Raw genomic sequence first — 15,022 nt, 5'->3', positions numbered from 1 at the left:
GATAGGTAGACACGTTTTCACTAATTTCTTCTCATCTCTCCACTACAGTGAATAGCGTTTTCCCAGAATCGACTATAATGGTCACCTTTGATCAAGAGAGGTGACGATGGTGTCATTGCAAAGTTGAGGCGAGGGAGTTTTCCGCGGGTTTGATAACATGGGTATTCTCTAGGTGCACGGGAGACCTGCCAAGAATTTCCTTGTTATGCTTAGATATACGAAATAGTAATGTCTAAATTCAAATGTGGACATAGTGTATCGTCTGTATGTATCTGTACCTGTAAGCGAATGAATAAATCTTATTTGTATTTGGTTTCGTGTAATATATGAAGTGTGTGTTTTATATAGGTAATTTTAGGCGTAGGTAGAGGATGGGAGGTAAAATATTATGGATAAAGGACTGACTAACGTTAACTTGAACATGTATAGTAATATACTCACTCGCGGCTGTTATCTGACCTAGTCTACAATATTTATAACCACAATAGACGAGTGGGTGAGAAAGGGTGTGGTGAAGGGGGGAGAAAAGGAGTCGGTGTGAAGAGGGAAGAGTTGAAATAAAGGAAAGGTTAGGAATACTAAAAAAAAAGTGGGAAGTGGGAACAAGAATGGGCAAGGAAGAGACGGTGAGGAACAGGAGGGGTAGTGTGGGGGGAGATGGCGAGGAAAGAGTTGGGGAGACGGCGAGTGGGAACAAGATTATTGGGGGGCAGTGGAAATGGTTTAGATTTGACAAACATTGCATAATTAATCTCTGCAGGTGCTGTATGCCGTGTTGGACACACACTCTACGATCACAGACGCACGATGGAGGTTGGTTCCAGAGCTTCTCAAGAAGGACATCAACAAGGACTGTATCATCTGTGATGTTCTCAGTGTCCGCCTCGTGCTCAAGGTAACGTGTGCTAGGTGGCGTGTTTGTATGTTGGTTATTGGTGGAGAGTATTTAACGTGTAATGGGGATGGCGTAGGGTAAGATTGGGACCGTTTAAAATGCATCTAAACGCCAGGATACGGGTATGTCACTGGTGGGTTATGTCGTGGACGAGATGGTTAGGGTAAGTATAACGGGGACAATGGAAGGAGAGCCAAGTTGAGGCGTATAATTGTGAAGACTGGTAACTCGGAAGACGGACTTGTCAGTGCATGAAAAACAAGAGGAAAATGTGGATTACCTGAAGAGGCGCCCCAGCTTCGGGAGGATTCAACTCGCCCAACCTAACTCCCCACCCTCAGGCAGCTTTAGGGTGTTTTAATCTGGTGATATATACCTGGGATGCCTAATCTCCAGGTGATCCGAAAATATAGTAAATTTCCATGGATTATTGCAGATGCATGGTGTTATCGGCACATAACGTAACATTAGGCGAACATTGAACGGGCCGAAAAGGGCAGCTTATATGGTAGTTGGTGCCATTTGTCTATTATTTAAAAAAATATATTGTTGCATGATAATCCTTTTATAGGTTGGCGAATCTACGTGTGGGATGGAAGTATTTTGTCAACAGAAGGGAGGGACCAACAAGATACCTACCTGGGGTGTGCCTGGGGCCGAGCGAGCACACGGGAGTCTTGGCACCATACCTACAAATTCCGTCACATCTGGCCCAGTGTCCCCCCACGATCCCACCAGCACGGCCAAGACCACGATCTCCATCCTGCGTGGTAAGTAAAATTGGAGCCTTGAAGAAACTTTACATGCCAGTCTTATTAAAACGGACGTTTGTCACTTCAGTTTTGCTTCTCGAGTCTGTTCATGCGGTTTTAGGCTAATTTAATTTCTTTGGAATCATAACTTGTTTATGCAAATAGTTTTATAACTGTAGTAAATGTTGTCGAGTTTTATAAAAATAGTCAAATTAATGCAGATTATAATGTTCTTTGGTCATTTGTTCCAACATGAAAAATGTTCATGGTACTTATGATTAGAAAACCAGTTGTATATACTGTTCAGTAGAAAGTTCATACTGTGTACACTATTTTCATGAAGGTTTGGACATGAACGGCCTTCCTCTGACGGGAGAAGTGGGTCTAGGCACCAAGCTGGTACTGGTGGTAAGTGCATACTGCAAGGATGTGACCCTTGACCTCCACTTGATAAAATGCCAGGCAAAGGGCGAGGATGGAATTAGTATCGCAATTGTCAAGGTAATTAAGCTAATATTGTGTTGTCCTCTAAACGTCTGAGAATCTGTGCAAATCTTGTTTTTTTTATCCTTTTGTCATAAGTTTCCTTTTACTTCACTTGAGATTATTTACTTTTGCTGTTCACAAAAATCTGTTCAGTGATAGAGCACTTGTCTCGAGCAATTTCTTAGGTTTAATTCCCAGCTGTAGTGCAGGGTTGGGTGGCCTCTATATAAACTAAGCTCTTACACACTGTGAAATAACAATGGATGTGCTACCATGGTTCTTGACGGGAAAAGATTTGTACTCCCAAAATGTAATGATTCTGGTTTTCGTCTGCGGTTTAAGAGCAATATACGATCTGCTCACGACTTTTTTTGTGGGGTTGCAGGATGGATGCAGTGTGGCGCAAGTGATGGGGGAATTCCGTGAAGTGCTGGGGGTGGTACACGAGAGTAGTTTTGGTGCCACGCCGGTGCGTAGAGTGACGCAGTACGCCAGGTTAGATGCTTTCAACACCCGAACCACCCAGCAGAATATCAGCATAGTCTGTACTATAAAGGTAAAAACTGGTAAAAACTATCTAAAGAGACGTACACTTTTATCTAAGCATTTCTCCCCCTCTGACTTACACTGATATTGTACTTGTATCTTATGAAAGAAATAGTTTATCACATCTCAATTTAGATCGCCTAAAAAACTAATGATCAGACAAGAACTTCACTTACTCAATTGTCTGGTCTTGAAAGCAGGACTGGAGTGTTCTGGTGTACTGTACTGTATAACCTGGAAGCCTTTTTCTGCAGTAAGAAAGATGGGCGAGACCAAACACTCCACTCATTGACAATCATTATTGTACCATTACAATAAGAACCCAGATATGCTCATCACTGTTGCATCATTGTAGTGAATCCAAAATAATTTCCCGACTGCTATTGATGCTAAATGGAATAGACCAAAATCTCCCCCGGCATTTATCCGTCACTTAGTGTCGTAAAAGAGGTTTTCTAAGGTTATTAATTCTTGTTTTTATTCTTTTGCAAGACTTAGATTGGTCAGGAAAGTTCATTCCTTTAAATTGGCTGTATCAATGGCATAGTTATACTGTAGTGAGTCGTTCTGACAGGATGGTTACTAGACTACCTCCAAATAAGTAGTCTTCCCGATGTTCATTTGGTTCATTCCTGTTCTTCCCTGTAGGACTGATATTTTTTCATATTGCTGTCGTGTGTACTTCATAGATGTGCAGCGGAGAGTGTGTGGAGCAGCCATCGTGCGTCCAATCTGACATAAACTTGGGCAAAAGCAAAAGGCCCACAGTCTCGCTGTTTTCCCAGGTGGTCAGCCTCGGCAAGGCTTTCCAGGCAGCTGGGCTCTCGGCCACTCCATCAGAAGGTAGGTACCTGATAGCAGTGTTTGTGTTGTTTGATGTTGTTCACATGATACGTAGTTCGTCAACCTTCTGTGTAGTGTTTGGCAACAAGCTTTGAAGGTTGAATCTGATATGAAAAATAAAGCTTGAGGCTACAGTATGTACAGTAGACCCGAGCTGAAAGGTGGTCTAATTCTGCGGAGAATCTTAATCCTCTTTCCAACCAATTTTCACGACACAAGTCATTCTTGGTTCCCGGTAGGATGTTCTATTCCTTGTAGGTAAAATATTTACCAATAAAATACGTGTAAAACACATAATTAAACACAATTGTTCCCGGTATTTACTACCCTTTAATTTAAACCCTACATAACGATATATAGATAACCTTCCTTAAAATATAAAATTTAATTACAGTAAACCATATGTATTTACAGTATACACAATGTTCATTTATCAAGTGGCTGTTGGTCATTCGGATAAATAAAACTACCTATGTAATGTATCCGATAATTTTTTTTATTTTTTGGGGGGGAGCGGCGGCGGCGGCGGCGGCGGCGGCGGCGGCGAGGTATTCCTCTGCCTGGCTTGTGGGTGGTTGCGCTGCCATTTTTGTTTTGAGGCATCTGAGGTGGGGGTGATTCGCTGTCCCTTGCTTCTGTACTGGTGCACTTGCCTCCACTATTTTCCCCTTGCATACAACCCATCCACACCTATCCCTATTTTCAGGTTCCTCCTTTTGCCTCAAGCACTTAGTTTTTTGCCGTTCTCTCTGCATTACCGTGCGATCTAGGTTTATTAATATGCCTTAAAATACTTCGTCCCATGCCAAGGTTTTTGCCTGCCAAATAACTTCCTATTTCATTCCTCATTCTCCAATGTGATCCTGAGTAGGCTGGGCTCCTCACATCATGGGGGGAGCGGACAGGTTCAGTCTCATCACAAATCATCCAAAATTCCATCTAGTGCGTTTTCCAGTTTTCAGCCGCCTCCGACTTCTTCTCAGACTCCAAACACGATTATACTGTTCCTTCGCTCGTCATTCCCGGTGTCCCTTCTCTCCCATATCAGGAGGCCTACCAGTGGTCATATTTTCAACTCTTCTGCAGTCCCCCTAGCTGTTGCAAGACCTGTTCAGATTTTAACAAGTGTCATCTTCTGTGACCGCTGCAACCTGAACAGAGCTCTTCTTAACTACTACTTTTATCCTATCGGCTACTTCCAGTGCCGGATTTAGACCTGTGGAGGCCCATGGGCAGCCTCTTTGTGGAGGCCCCCCTCGTTATAACTACCCAAAAGGGTGGGGTGGCGAGTGAAGCGAGCCTTAATATCAGGGAGTTCCGGGGGGCGCTGTAAGCCCCCCGGGAAAATTTTGAAATTTGAAAACTTCTTTGGAGAATTTTGAAGCCACATGCAGTTATATTGAGGAAATTAGAACATTGAGAAATTTTTAATTAACTGTATATTTATTGATAGTGTTCAAATTCCCAATACACACTCAAAAGTGAGACATGACTGGAGTCATTCATGTGGTTTCAAGTCGACCTGCCCTGTTATAGCTACTACCGCACATGTGGAGGCCCCAGATTGTGGAGGTCCCTGGGCAGCTGCCCACTTTGCCCACTCCTGAATCCGGCCCTGGCTACTTCAGTTTTGTTGAGGATCTCTTTCCCAACTTGCTCTAGTTTGACAACCAACAAGGATCGCATCTATTTTAGTCTTTGGGTATATCTTTCCCTTATGAGCTGCAATAGCTTAGTTTACTTTAGTTCTACAGCCAGGGCAATACATGCAAAATTCAAACTCTCATAGGTTGTTGGTGCGATCCTCCCCGTCAGTGGTTGCCTAATGGACATTCCATAACTGTGGTGGAAATAGGGGAGGAATCCTTCTAATGCGTAGTGGAGGAAACACTCCATCAGGAAGAGCTGGTGGCCGGGGAGCGTCATCCTAGCCGTCCGCCTGCAGTCTGAGGGATCTAAGGATGTTTATAGATCCCTCCAATGGCCATTGTAACAAGTATCTCGATGCCCGCGCGTCCGATGCCCAACCGGCTGAGCAGCTTTATAGTGGCTGGTCGTATGCCACCTCGTGCGCTGAAGGCGACACCAAGGAAGTTCATCGCTGCTACCGGAGGCAGCGAGCTGCTGTTATCGATGAACCTCCTGATGTCGACCTCGTGCGCACGGTGCTTATCGATCTTGTGCTGCTCAGCCAATCGAAGAGTGTTTGCATCACTCTCGAAGGGCACACAGACGTCGAGCACCGAGTACTGGCCATTTTTCTGCAGGATCAGATCAGGCTTCACGAACGTATGACCACTTTGTACCCGCGGCTCTTAAGAGTAAGTGGCAGCCTTCTCCCTGTAGCCACTGTTTAAGCTTGAGGATGCGGTCGTGTCACCCTGTGGTTTTGGGCAGCAGGGCACCTCTGTAAGAGATGTAGTATATCCTCCTGCCCTTCCCCACATTGGCGACAAGTCAGTCTTCCCAAGTCCTCATTAGGCACCCGGCCAATGGCTCTAGAGACTCGGCAATTGATCGTCTGAGACTCAAGTCGCAATAAGTCGATGGCTTTCCTGCCTGGGCTTAGATCGTCTCGCAAGATGGTATTCCTGGTCTGGTCGCGAAGGATCCTGTCTAGTGCCCTAAGAAGGTTCATAGAGCAGGATCCCTTCGCGTACCTATACTGAAGCCTCGGGATTACATGAGATTTCAGTATTTTGATCCTCTGCAAGGGTTTCAGCGAAGAACCTCCTATTTTCTCCAAGATGTTAAGGAGTTTTTGTTTTTCACCATCGACCCTACTCCCCGGTCAAGTCCTGAGGGCCCCACATGGAGCCCTAAGTACCTCATGTACTCGTCAGGTTCAATTCTTGGCAGGTATTCGGCCAGACCCGTGGTCGAGTTCAGCATTGTGAAGCATTCCTCGGTCACGACCCTGAGCTTCACACCATACCTATCCCTTGCGGCCCGCTCAAGACCTAGTGTGGCACACTTCGCGGGCTGCGCGGCCAGTCCCCTCGCACCAAGGAACTGGTCGAGCTGATCCAGGCTCCTCTGCATCCCGAGCTTGGACTCGCACTCTATTACCAGGTCATCCGCGAATCCTGTCACCGCCACCGACGTTATGTCGTCGAGGCGGTATCCAACGGCAGGACCCAGGGACTCCAGGTACTCATCCACCACGGCACAGAAGAGGAAGGGCGACAATGGACATCCCTGCTTCACTCCTCTGGGGATGGGGTCTGACTCCCCGCCGGGAATGCAAATGCTTGTCCCTACATGACTGTAAAGATCCTTCACGATATCCAGAAAGTGGTTAGGCGTATCCAAGCGCCGAAGTGCCCTGTGGAGAGAGGTGTGCGACAGTGTCAAACGCTTTGGCTACGTCGACAAAGGTGATAATGTTACGCTTCTCTCTCCGGGCGTGCTTTATCAGTCCCTCCACGAGTGTTAAGTTCTCACCGCACCCGTCGACGGACCTAAAGGCCTTCTGGCTTATACTTGTCAGCACTCCCCACCACCCAGAATACGAGGATTTTACAGTACGCCCTAAGGATGTGGGACCCGATCGTAATTGGACGCCAATTAGAGGGGATCCCAAGCAATGATTTCTTGGAAAGCATGGACGTTCGGCTGTCTTTCGTCCATTGAGGAACCCGTGCCAAATACAGCCATACATTAAATATTCCGAGAACCCTCGGCCCTACCCTTCGTAGCGCTCGGGTGTCGAGCTCTGGGTTCTCCGGACCTACTGCGGTCACTGGTCCACGAAGTGTGCCCACCACCCCTTTACCGGCTATGGGGTCAAGAATTGTTAGCATCCTGTCATTCGTGCGCACCTCAACATGTTCATCATCCGGTGGCGATTCAGCAGCAAACCTCGGTCGGAATTCCGCTACGAATTCATCGATCGAGGGCATCTCGCCCTCGAATTCAACATCATTGATGATCTTATTTGCGATCCTCGGCCAAGTGCCTAAACCCTGATATCTACTGTAGCCATCGACTCGGCGAGTTTATCCCGAAGAGCTTGGACTTCGTTGCTAGCTTAGATTCTGACTGACGGTCAGAACACAGGTTCACAAGACGCTCTTCGAGGGTCTTCTGTGCTCTGTGGCATCGTTTACGGGGTCGTTCCTCAATCTGGTCCTGGAGCATTACTGGAAACTAGTGCCTCATCTTGTCGCATGGCCTCGATCACAGTCCAGATGCTTGGGTGGTGGTGACCAATGAGTGTAAGGAATGAGTTATTCCACCCCTCACATATGTTGTTGGTGCGCTCGAAGACATTCTATACTGCAGGAGGAAAGAGGGGAGCACGGTGATGCAGGCGAATAGGTGGCCGAGGGTCATCAGAGTTTGCAGGTGATGATTGAACACCTGATAATTAACCAAGAAAAATGGTAAGTCATTTTATTACTGCTATTTTCTTCACTATGGTGATTGAATGGAAAAAGTTGTTAAAGCTCTGCAAAACCTGTGCTTTGTGTTGAGCTTTGGAAGCTCAAGAATAGCATCAGATGTATTCCTTGTATCTTGGTTGAAACGCGTAGATTTGTAAAAAAAATTAGTGGCCTTACTCTAACAAGGACTTGTTATAATCTATTGCAGATAAATTGTCCAAGAACGAGCAAGGAGTGCAGTCTCTAGGAGCTGGGAACGCAGTCGACGACCTTATTGGGGACTGCATATCTTACCATACACTTTACATCCTGATCTGCCTCCTCACAGGAATCCACCTGGCCATTCTGGGTTGGTGTATTTACTGCGTACGTCGCACCACCACCCGGACGGTGGTACAGAGCTGCATGGAAGATTACGAGTCTCCGAAGAGAGCGCTGTATACAGAGTACAGCTCTCCCAGAAAACGAACACCGAAGTCCTCCCCTGAATATTCCTCGTTTTCTATAAGTACTGAAGCGTACAATAGCCCTAATTATAAAAGGATGTAATGAATATAAATATAATTTCTTCCTTTAAACAGAGTACCGCTTCCTGCTTTAGTGTTTTGCTTTCATGTACAGTGATTTTTATTCTCATTTCTTTTAGGTTTCCAAATAGTTTTATCTTGATCTCCGTTTTTATGTATAATATTCTATTGAACTCGATTTTATATTTAATTGTAGCATATCTAAATCATGAACGTCTATATCTAACTTACCTAGGCGAGGTTTTCCACAGCCTTGTTCATACTGTAGTTCCATCTACTTCTTATCGGAGTATCTGTAACGCGTTTGTTATACTTAAGTTTGTTCACGTGAGCTCACTTGACATGGGATTAGCAACTAAAAGATTCAAGATACGTTATTTGGTTGGATTGATCTATTTCATGTTAAATGTTTTTTCTCAGTCTAGTTGATTGATCTAATCACGCATTTTGTCACTTTAGTTCTTACTGAATTAAGTTATTATCGATGCATTCTTTAGTATAACTATCTTAATACTGTACTTCGTTTAATTTGGTTGAAGAGCTGGAGTTCCTCTTGTACGTATCATAGCGGAAGCCTCCCATTACTGGTCTGCTTAATTAAGTGAAGCCCCCACTGAAGTTCAATCAAACTAGCTGAAGTTCTTACACTGATTGTTGATTTGCGGGTAATAATTACTGTGGAATGTGTATCCTAGTTACTGCCGGAAACCGAATTTGGATCCAGTTTCTTGGGGGTTTCATAAGATGTCTTTTCCTCGTAAATGCGGTTTGCCTTTAGCAGTCAAGTTTCCAACTCTTTTTCTCTCCATTCCCCTTCGAGGAACCTTAAAAATCCTAATGTTCATTTTTGTACATTAGTTGGTCACCAGTAAGATGCTCTTGTAAATGTTTCGTTACGAGGAATATTCATTGTACAAACCGGTGATAATATGAACCTAGATTTGTAACTAATCTTAGGCCTAGATAAATTACGTAAGATCTCAAATGCATAATGTAAAAAAAGTTGAATGTCTTTTATAACGGTTTAATGTTTTATTAAACTTCACTTTTCATTTTAGTGTTTGTACCATTATTTAAGGTTGTTAGGGGACACTTGTTCTTTTAAAATTATTGCAACAAAGTAGAATTTCGTAATTGTCTGATGCATTATTTGGTTTGTAAATATTTAGTGTTAAGTTTGAGTGTTGAGTGCGGCAGCAGCTGAATGGCTGCTACACTGTTGTTGAAACTAATTTTGTAGTCCACTGTGTGGATGAGGAATAGACTTCCAACACTTGTAAATGGCAATCAAAGCTTTTTTGTTAATATTTAAAATGTTGATTTTATACTAAATTTGTACTTATATTGAATGTAATGTCGTTTTATACATCCTTCAACATTTAGAGGTATTGTACCAACGAAAAGTATGAAAGGCGTGTAAGAACACCATGTTATTTCGAGAAATCGAGAACCAAGCTGCTGAGATTAAATGTCACGAAGTGTAAGAGGATGCACCTGGGGTGTACCAACGGGATGAAGAAACTGTACTATTTGAGACAACGTGAGAAGGACCTAGGTGTGTGTGTGTGTGTTGACAATGAGCTGAAGTTCTCAGGCCATTGCGAGAAGGTAAATCAGGCAAATAAATTATTGGGTCTTATAAGAAGGTCGTTCAGATATCTAGACGGTCCGTCCCTCGTAACGATCTTCAAAGAGTGGGGTGCTTTCCCGTCTGGTCCCCGAGATATGCTAGGGACTGTCAGTTGGTTGAAAATGTTCAAAGGAGGGTCACCAGACTGGTGCCTGCAATTCGGCACCTCAACGACCCTGAGATTGGAGCGCCTGAACTTGCCTGGCTTATATTACAGACGGGCAAGGGGTGACCTAATGGAGGTGTATAAGCATCTCCAGGGTTACTACTCAGTTGAGTGTCCTTACTTGGAGCTGGCGGACGCTCGCCCCACAAGGGGTCACAGCTCAAGATTGAAGAAGCTGCAGGTCCAGAAAACTGTGAGGGCAAACTTTTTCGGAGTGAGAGATGTGAACTCTTGGAACAATCTACCAGAAAGTGTTGACGGCACCGAGTGTGAGTTCTTTCAAGACCAGACTTGACCACCACTGAAGCAGGTTCAGGTACACTCGGGAGCCAGTACTTGCCAACAGTGCATACCAGAGCCAGTAGACCCACCAGTACTTGTCAACAGTGCGTGACAGAAACGTGACCGATCGCCCAAGCGGCTGATCAGTGGAGCTTAAAATTATAACAATAGCACAAAAAATAACCTTCGGTCTTTGTCGTTAGAAAAGTAGCACCTTCAATTAACACTTCCAATACTTCGTAGAAACCTAACAACCCAAGCATATACTTTTGCCATCCTCTTCACCACTGATCGGCTCGTTAGCCGCTAGGGCGATCGGTCACGACCGTTGGCAAGTACTGGGCATACACCGGCTCCTGAATGTATCTGAACCTGCTCCAGTGCTTGTCAAGTCTGGTCTTGAAAGGGCTCACACTCGGCGCCGTCACACTACACTGGCAGATTGTACGGAGAGTTCACAATTCTCGCTCCGAAAAAGTTACCCCTCCGTTTTCTGGGCTTGCGGCGGCTTCAACCTTGGGCCGTGACCCCTTGTTGGGCGAGCGAGCGTCCGCCAGTTCCAGGAAAGTGCCTTTTGAGATGTTTATACACCTCAATTAGGACCTCCCCTTGCCCGTCTGTAGTATAAGCTAAGTGTAATGAGTGACTAAGGGGCAAGTTGTGAGTTTACTTTAAAGGAGCTTGCACCCTCTGTACTGAATAAGAGGAGGAGAGTTGGTTTACGTAATGGATACTGCCACCACTAACGAGTGAAAACTCCAATAGAAGATATCGGAAGAATTTATAGTTGTAAAGTGAGGAAAGTTTGGTAGCGTGGCCGATTAATTATTTGGCTGTTAATATACAGGGTGAACATAGTCTTTCCCTGATTGTGAGAAATCATAACTCGAAGACCATTCTAGATAGAAACATGAATGTTGTAGCATTGTGTAGACGAATTCATAGATTTCTTTTTCATGCATATTTTAAGCTGCAAAAAACTGTGTTTGTACGTAGCATATGTTTTGTGTAATAAATGTTTGTAATCAGGGAAAGACTTTATGCTCACCCTGTATACTCTTGGGGGAAATTTTCCAAAACACTAATTCTAAGTAACTCGCCCTACGGATTGCTCTGACAGTAACTCGAGTATGACCCGAAGGAGGCCCAGCGGTTGGGGAATATGTGTGCAGGTGCTGCTGAAGAGAGATCCAGGCGGGTGCTGGACTCTGTCTCCTGTGGGAGACTGCTTGCTGGGGACTCGGTGGGAATTCCCCTCCCAACCTCCACTTGTGACAAGTGTGACTCCGTCTGCTTTTTAGTTCCGTCTCTCCTTATCTGCCTCTGGGAAGGAGCTGTCGGCCCCTTATATTGGCGGTGTCAGGCTGGCAGATATCACTAATTAGCACTAATCTGGGTGTGTCGAGACAGGTGTGTTTGATCAGATACATGGTGCTGGCTGGGGGGTAGCTTATCGAGTTAACATGGTAATGACGGTTCGACTAATCACGCGGCGGTGAGAAATCTTAGTCACCGTGACCTTTGCTGGGTTGGTTCTTAATCTCACGTAAATTACAAAGGGTGGGTCAACTTACGTGGGTATACACCTGCGCATCTACTTAACGTTATATGTGGTGGTGTTCTCTGGGCTGTTAGATATGGTCTGATGAACAATCATTACACCTCCCACCAAGACCAAAACTTCCATACCAGAGAACTGATAACACACACACACACACACAGACAGTGATCATGGTGGTAATATGTGCAGTATCTAGAATATCCCCCGAGGCGATAATGCAAACTCACATTTTTCAAACAATAACAGCCACCTATCGGTTGCGCTTCCCTCATAGTTACTGAATGTTTGTTTTTCTACTAGCTTGGTTTTAACGGACAAAACTCACTATATAGGCAATTTCAAGCGCTCTAATCTCTCAGGGTAGCTGACGGGGTGACAGTACTCCAGATGGGGAAGCACTGCACTCCTGAAGATCGTTACGAGGGACGGAACGTCTAGATATCTGAACGACCTTCTTATAAGACCCGATAATTTATTTGCCTGGTTTACCTTTTTCTCGCAATGACTACTTCTTTGACCATTCTTGGAGCTCAGATCCTTCTGCAGTTCTTCACAGTCCGCTCGTTAATGTGGTTTATCCAGGTTAATTTCCGGTCAAAATGAACACCGAGAAATTTTACTGAAGTCTGGAATTTAATAGGACAAAAAACAGACAGACAGACAGAGAGCCAGATACACAGACAGAACAGACAGGCAGAGACCGACATTGTGAGAAAGACAGAGAAGCTGAGACAAATAGACAGACCGAGACAAACACAGATAGACAGAGACTGACAGTCAGGTAGACAAACAAAGAGAGACACACAGACAGACAGAGACCAACAGACAGATAAACAAAGACAGACAGACAGACAGAAAGTGACAGACATACTTCTGGATGTATGTCTCCGTTTGTATGCTTGTCCCTGTCTGTCTGCTGTGCCTATATGATGATTCTACTTATCTCTCTCTCTCTCTCTCTCTCTCTCTGTCTGTCTGTCTGTCTTTCTCGCAATGTCGGTCTCTGTCTATCTGTTTGTCTCTTTATGTCTCCGATTGCCTGTTTCTGTCTGGTTGTCATTCTGTCTGTCTATTTGTTTGTCTCTGTCAATCTCTGCCATTTTCTATCTGTCTCTGCTTGTTTGTCTGTCTGTCTGTCTTGTCTATCTCTATCTTTCTTGTCTGTCTCTCTCTCTATCTGTCAGTCTAATTGTCTATGTCTGTCTTTCTGTCTCTCTGACTGTCTCTGTTTGTCCGGCAATCTCTCTATCTGTCTCCATCTGTCTATCACTGTCTCTGTGTATGTGTCTGTCATTCTGTCTATTTGTCTGTCTGTCTGTCTGTCTTTTTCACTGTCTGTTTGTCTGTCTATCCTCTGCCTGTCTGTATGTCTCCGTCTATCTGCTTGTGTCTGTCTATCTGTCTGTCTGTCCGTGTTTCTCACTTTTTTTGGTCTGTCTGACTGTTTGTCTCTGCATCTTTCTGTGTGTGTGTCTGCTCTCTGTCTCTCTCTCTCTATGTGTCTGTCGGTCTGTTTGTCTGTCCGTCTATCTCAGCATATCTGTCTGTCTGTCAGGCTCTGTCTATTTGTGTCTGTCTGTCAGCATTTCTCATTCTGTTAGTCTGCCTTTTCACTACCCTACACTACCCTACACACTACACTACCCGACACCACACCACACTACCCTACCCTACCCTACCCTACACTACACTACACTACACCACACCACAACACACTACACTACCCTACACCACAACACACTACACTACCCGACACCACACCACACTACCTTACCCTACACTACCCTACACCACACCACCTGCTACACTACCCTACACCACACCACACTACCTTACCCTACACACCCATCCTGGGAGGTGGAGAATGGTACCATCCGTCAGGCGCCAACGGAAGGTATCAGGACCCACTGACTGGGAAGGGTGGAATCCCCAACCACATCCGGAAGAAGAAGACGACGACCACCACCACCACCACCACCCTCCATCCCTACCACCACCACCACCACCACCACCCTCCTATCACCCCTACCACCACCACCTGACAAAACCCAGGCAATTTTGGTGGCTCGAAATCACCGAAAAATAATAAAAAATTTCACCAAACGTTTTGAAATAATCATTGGCGAGTCTATGTTAGAAATAATAATAAACCTACCTAAGACACTTCGGGTTCGGTGTCAGAAAGCGACATAGGAGTTGCTGTGTTCGTGTCCACAAATTAGGTTTCCACACGGCGTCTCGTACTTGTGGTCCTAACGATTCCGAAACAGTATATAGATTATTAGTTTTTATTATTATTATTATTATTATTATTATTATTATTTTTATTATTGTATCCTGTTTACCTTTATTGTCTTTATTTTCTTAAAATTTATTCCCTTTTTATCATATTTCTTTCTTTGTCTCATTTCCTTCTTTCTTTACCTGCCTCCCTTCTCTCTCTCTCTCCCTTCCCTTTATACGTTTGTCTTTTATCCCTTCATTTCTCCTTCTCTCCCCCTTCTACCTCTGCCTTCCTCTTCCTCCTTACTTCCTCTAGCTCTCCCTCATCTTTATTTCCCTTCTTGTGCCTTCCTTCCCTTATTCTCTCCCTCCCTCCATTCTTTCTTACCTCGTTCCCTCCCTCCCTTCTTACATCCTTCTCCCATTCCTTCCTTCCTTTTATGGATTTATTCGTAGATATAAAGGAGTTAAAAAAGAATTAAGGGTAAAATTTATTAGGGGATTTTTTTGGGGGGGGGGGGGTTGGGTGACGACACACACTCATTATCTTCAGAGTTAACCTTCCATTTTTTGGGGGAACAAAGTTAAGGTGGATATCATACTCAAACTAATCATAATTGTCCTTTAGTTTAACATTTTGATATTTGAATAAAAAAAAATATGGGCAAAGGGATAGTGAGTCAACTTAACTAGGCTAAAGCGTCCACAATATTGACGTCTGACACC

At 44.6% G+C, this 15,022-nt stretch overlaps 1 protein-coding gene across 1 annotated transcript; it reads left to right on the top strand.

The window, feature by feature from the left end:
- Positions 1-608: 608 nt before the first annotated feature.
- Positions 609-9,777, top strand: LOC121876044. The gene is made up of 7 exons (XM_042380925.1): positions 609-626; positions 761-895; positions 1,467-1,665; positions 1,991-2,148; positions 2,519-2,689; positions 3,369-3,522; positions 8,116-9,777. Exons 1-7 carry the CDS (start codon positions 609-611, stop codon positions 8,454-8,456), a joined length of 1,176 nt encoding a protein of 391 aa, XP_042236859.1. The 3' UTR covers positions 8,457-9,777.
- Positions 9,778-15,022: the final 5,245 nt, after the last annotated feature.

The sequence above is a fragment of the Homarus americanus genome, unplaced genomic scaffold, assembly GCF_018991925.1.
Source record: "Homarus americanus isolate GMGI-L3 unplaced genomic scaffold, GMGI_Hamer_2.0 scaffold33468, whole genome shotgun sequence".
Taxonomy (NCBI): Eukaryota; Metazoa; Arthropoda; class Malacostraca; order Decapoda; family Nephropidae; genus Homarus; species Homarus americanus.
Note: the sequence above shows the minus strand (reverse complement) of the source record. Positions and strands in the feature narration are given on the sequence as shown.

Coding starts and splice junctions, on each gene's coding strand:
- LOC121876044 (XM_042380925.1), top strand. Junction 1,666..1,990: donor CACGATCTCCATCCTGCGTG/GTAAGTAAAATT, acceptor ATTTTCATGAAG/GTTTGGACATGAACGGCCTT. Junction 3,523..8,115: donor CTCGGCCACTCCATCAGAAG/GTAGGTACCTGA, acceptor AATCTATTGCAG/ATAAATTGTCCAAGAACGAG.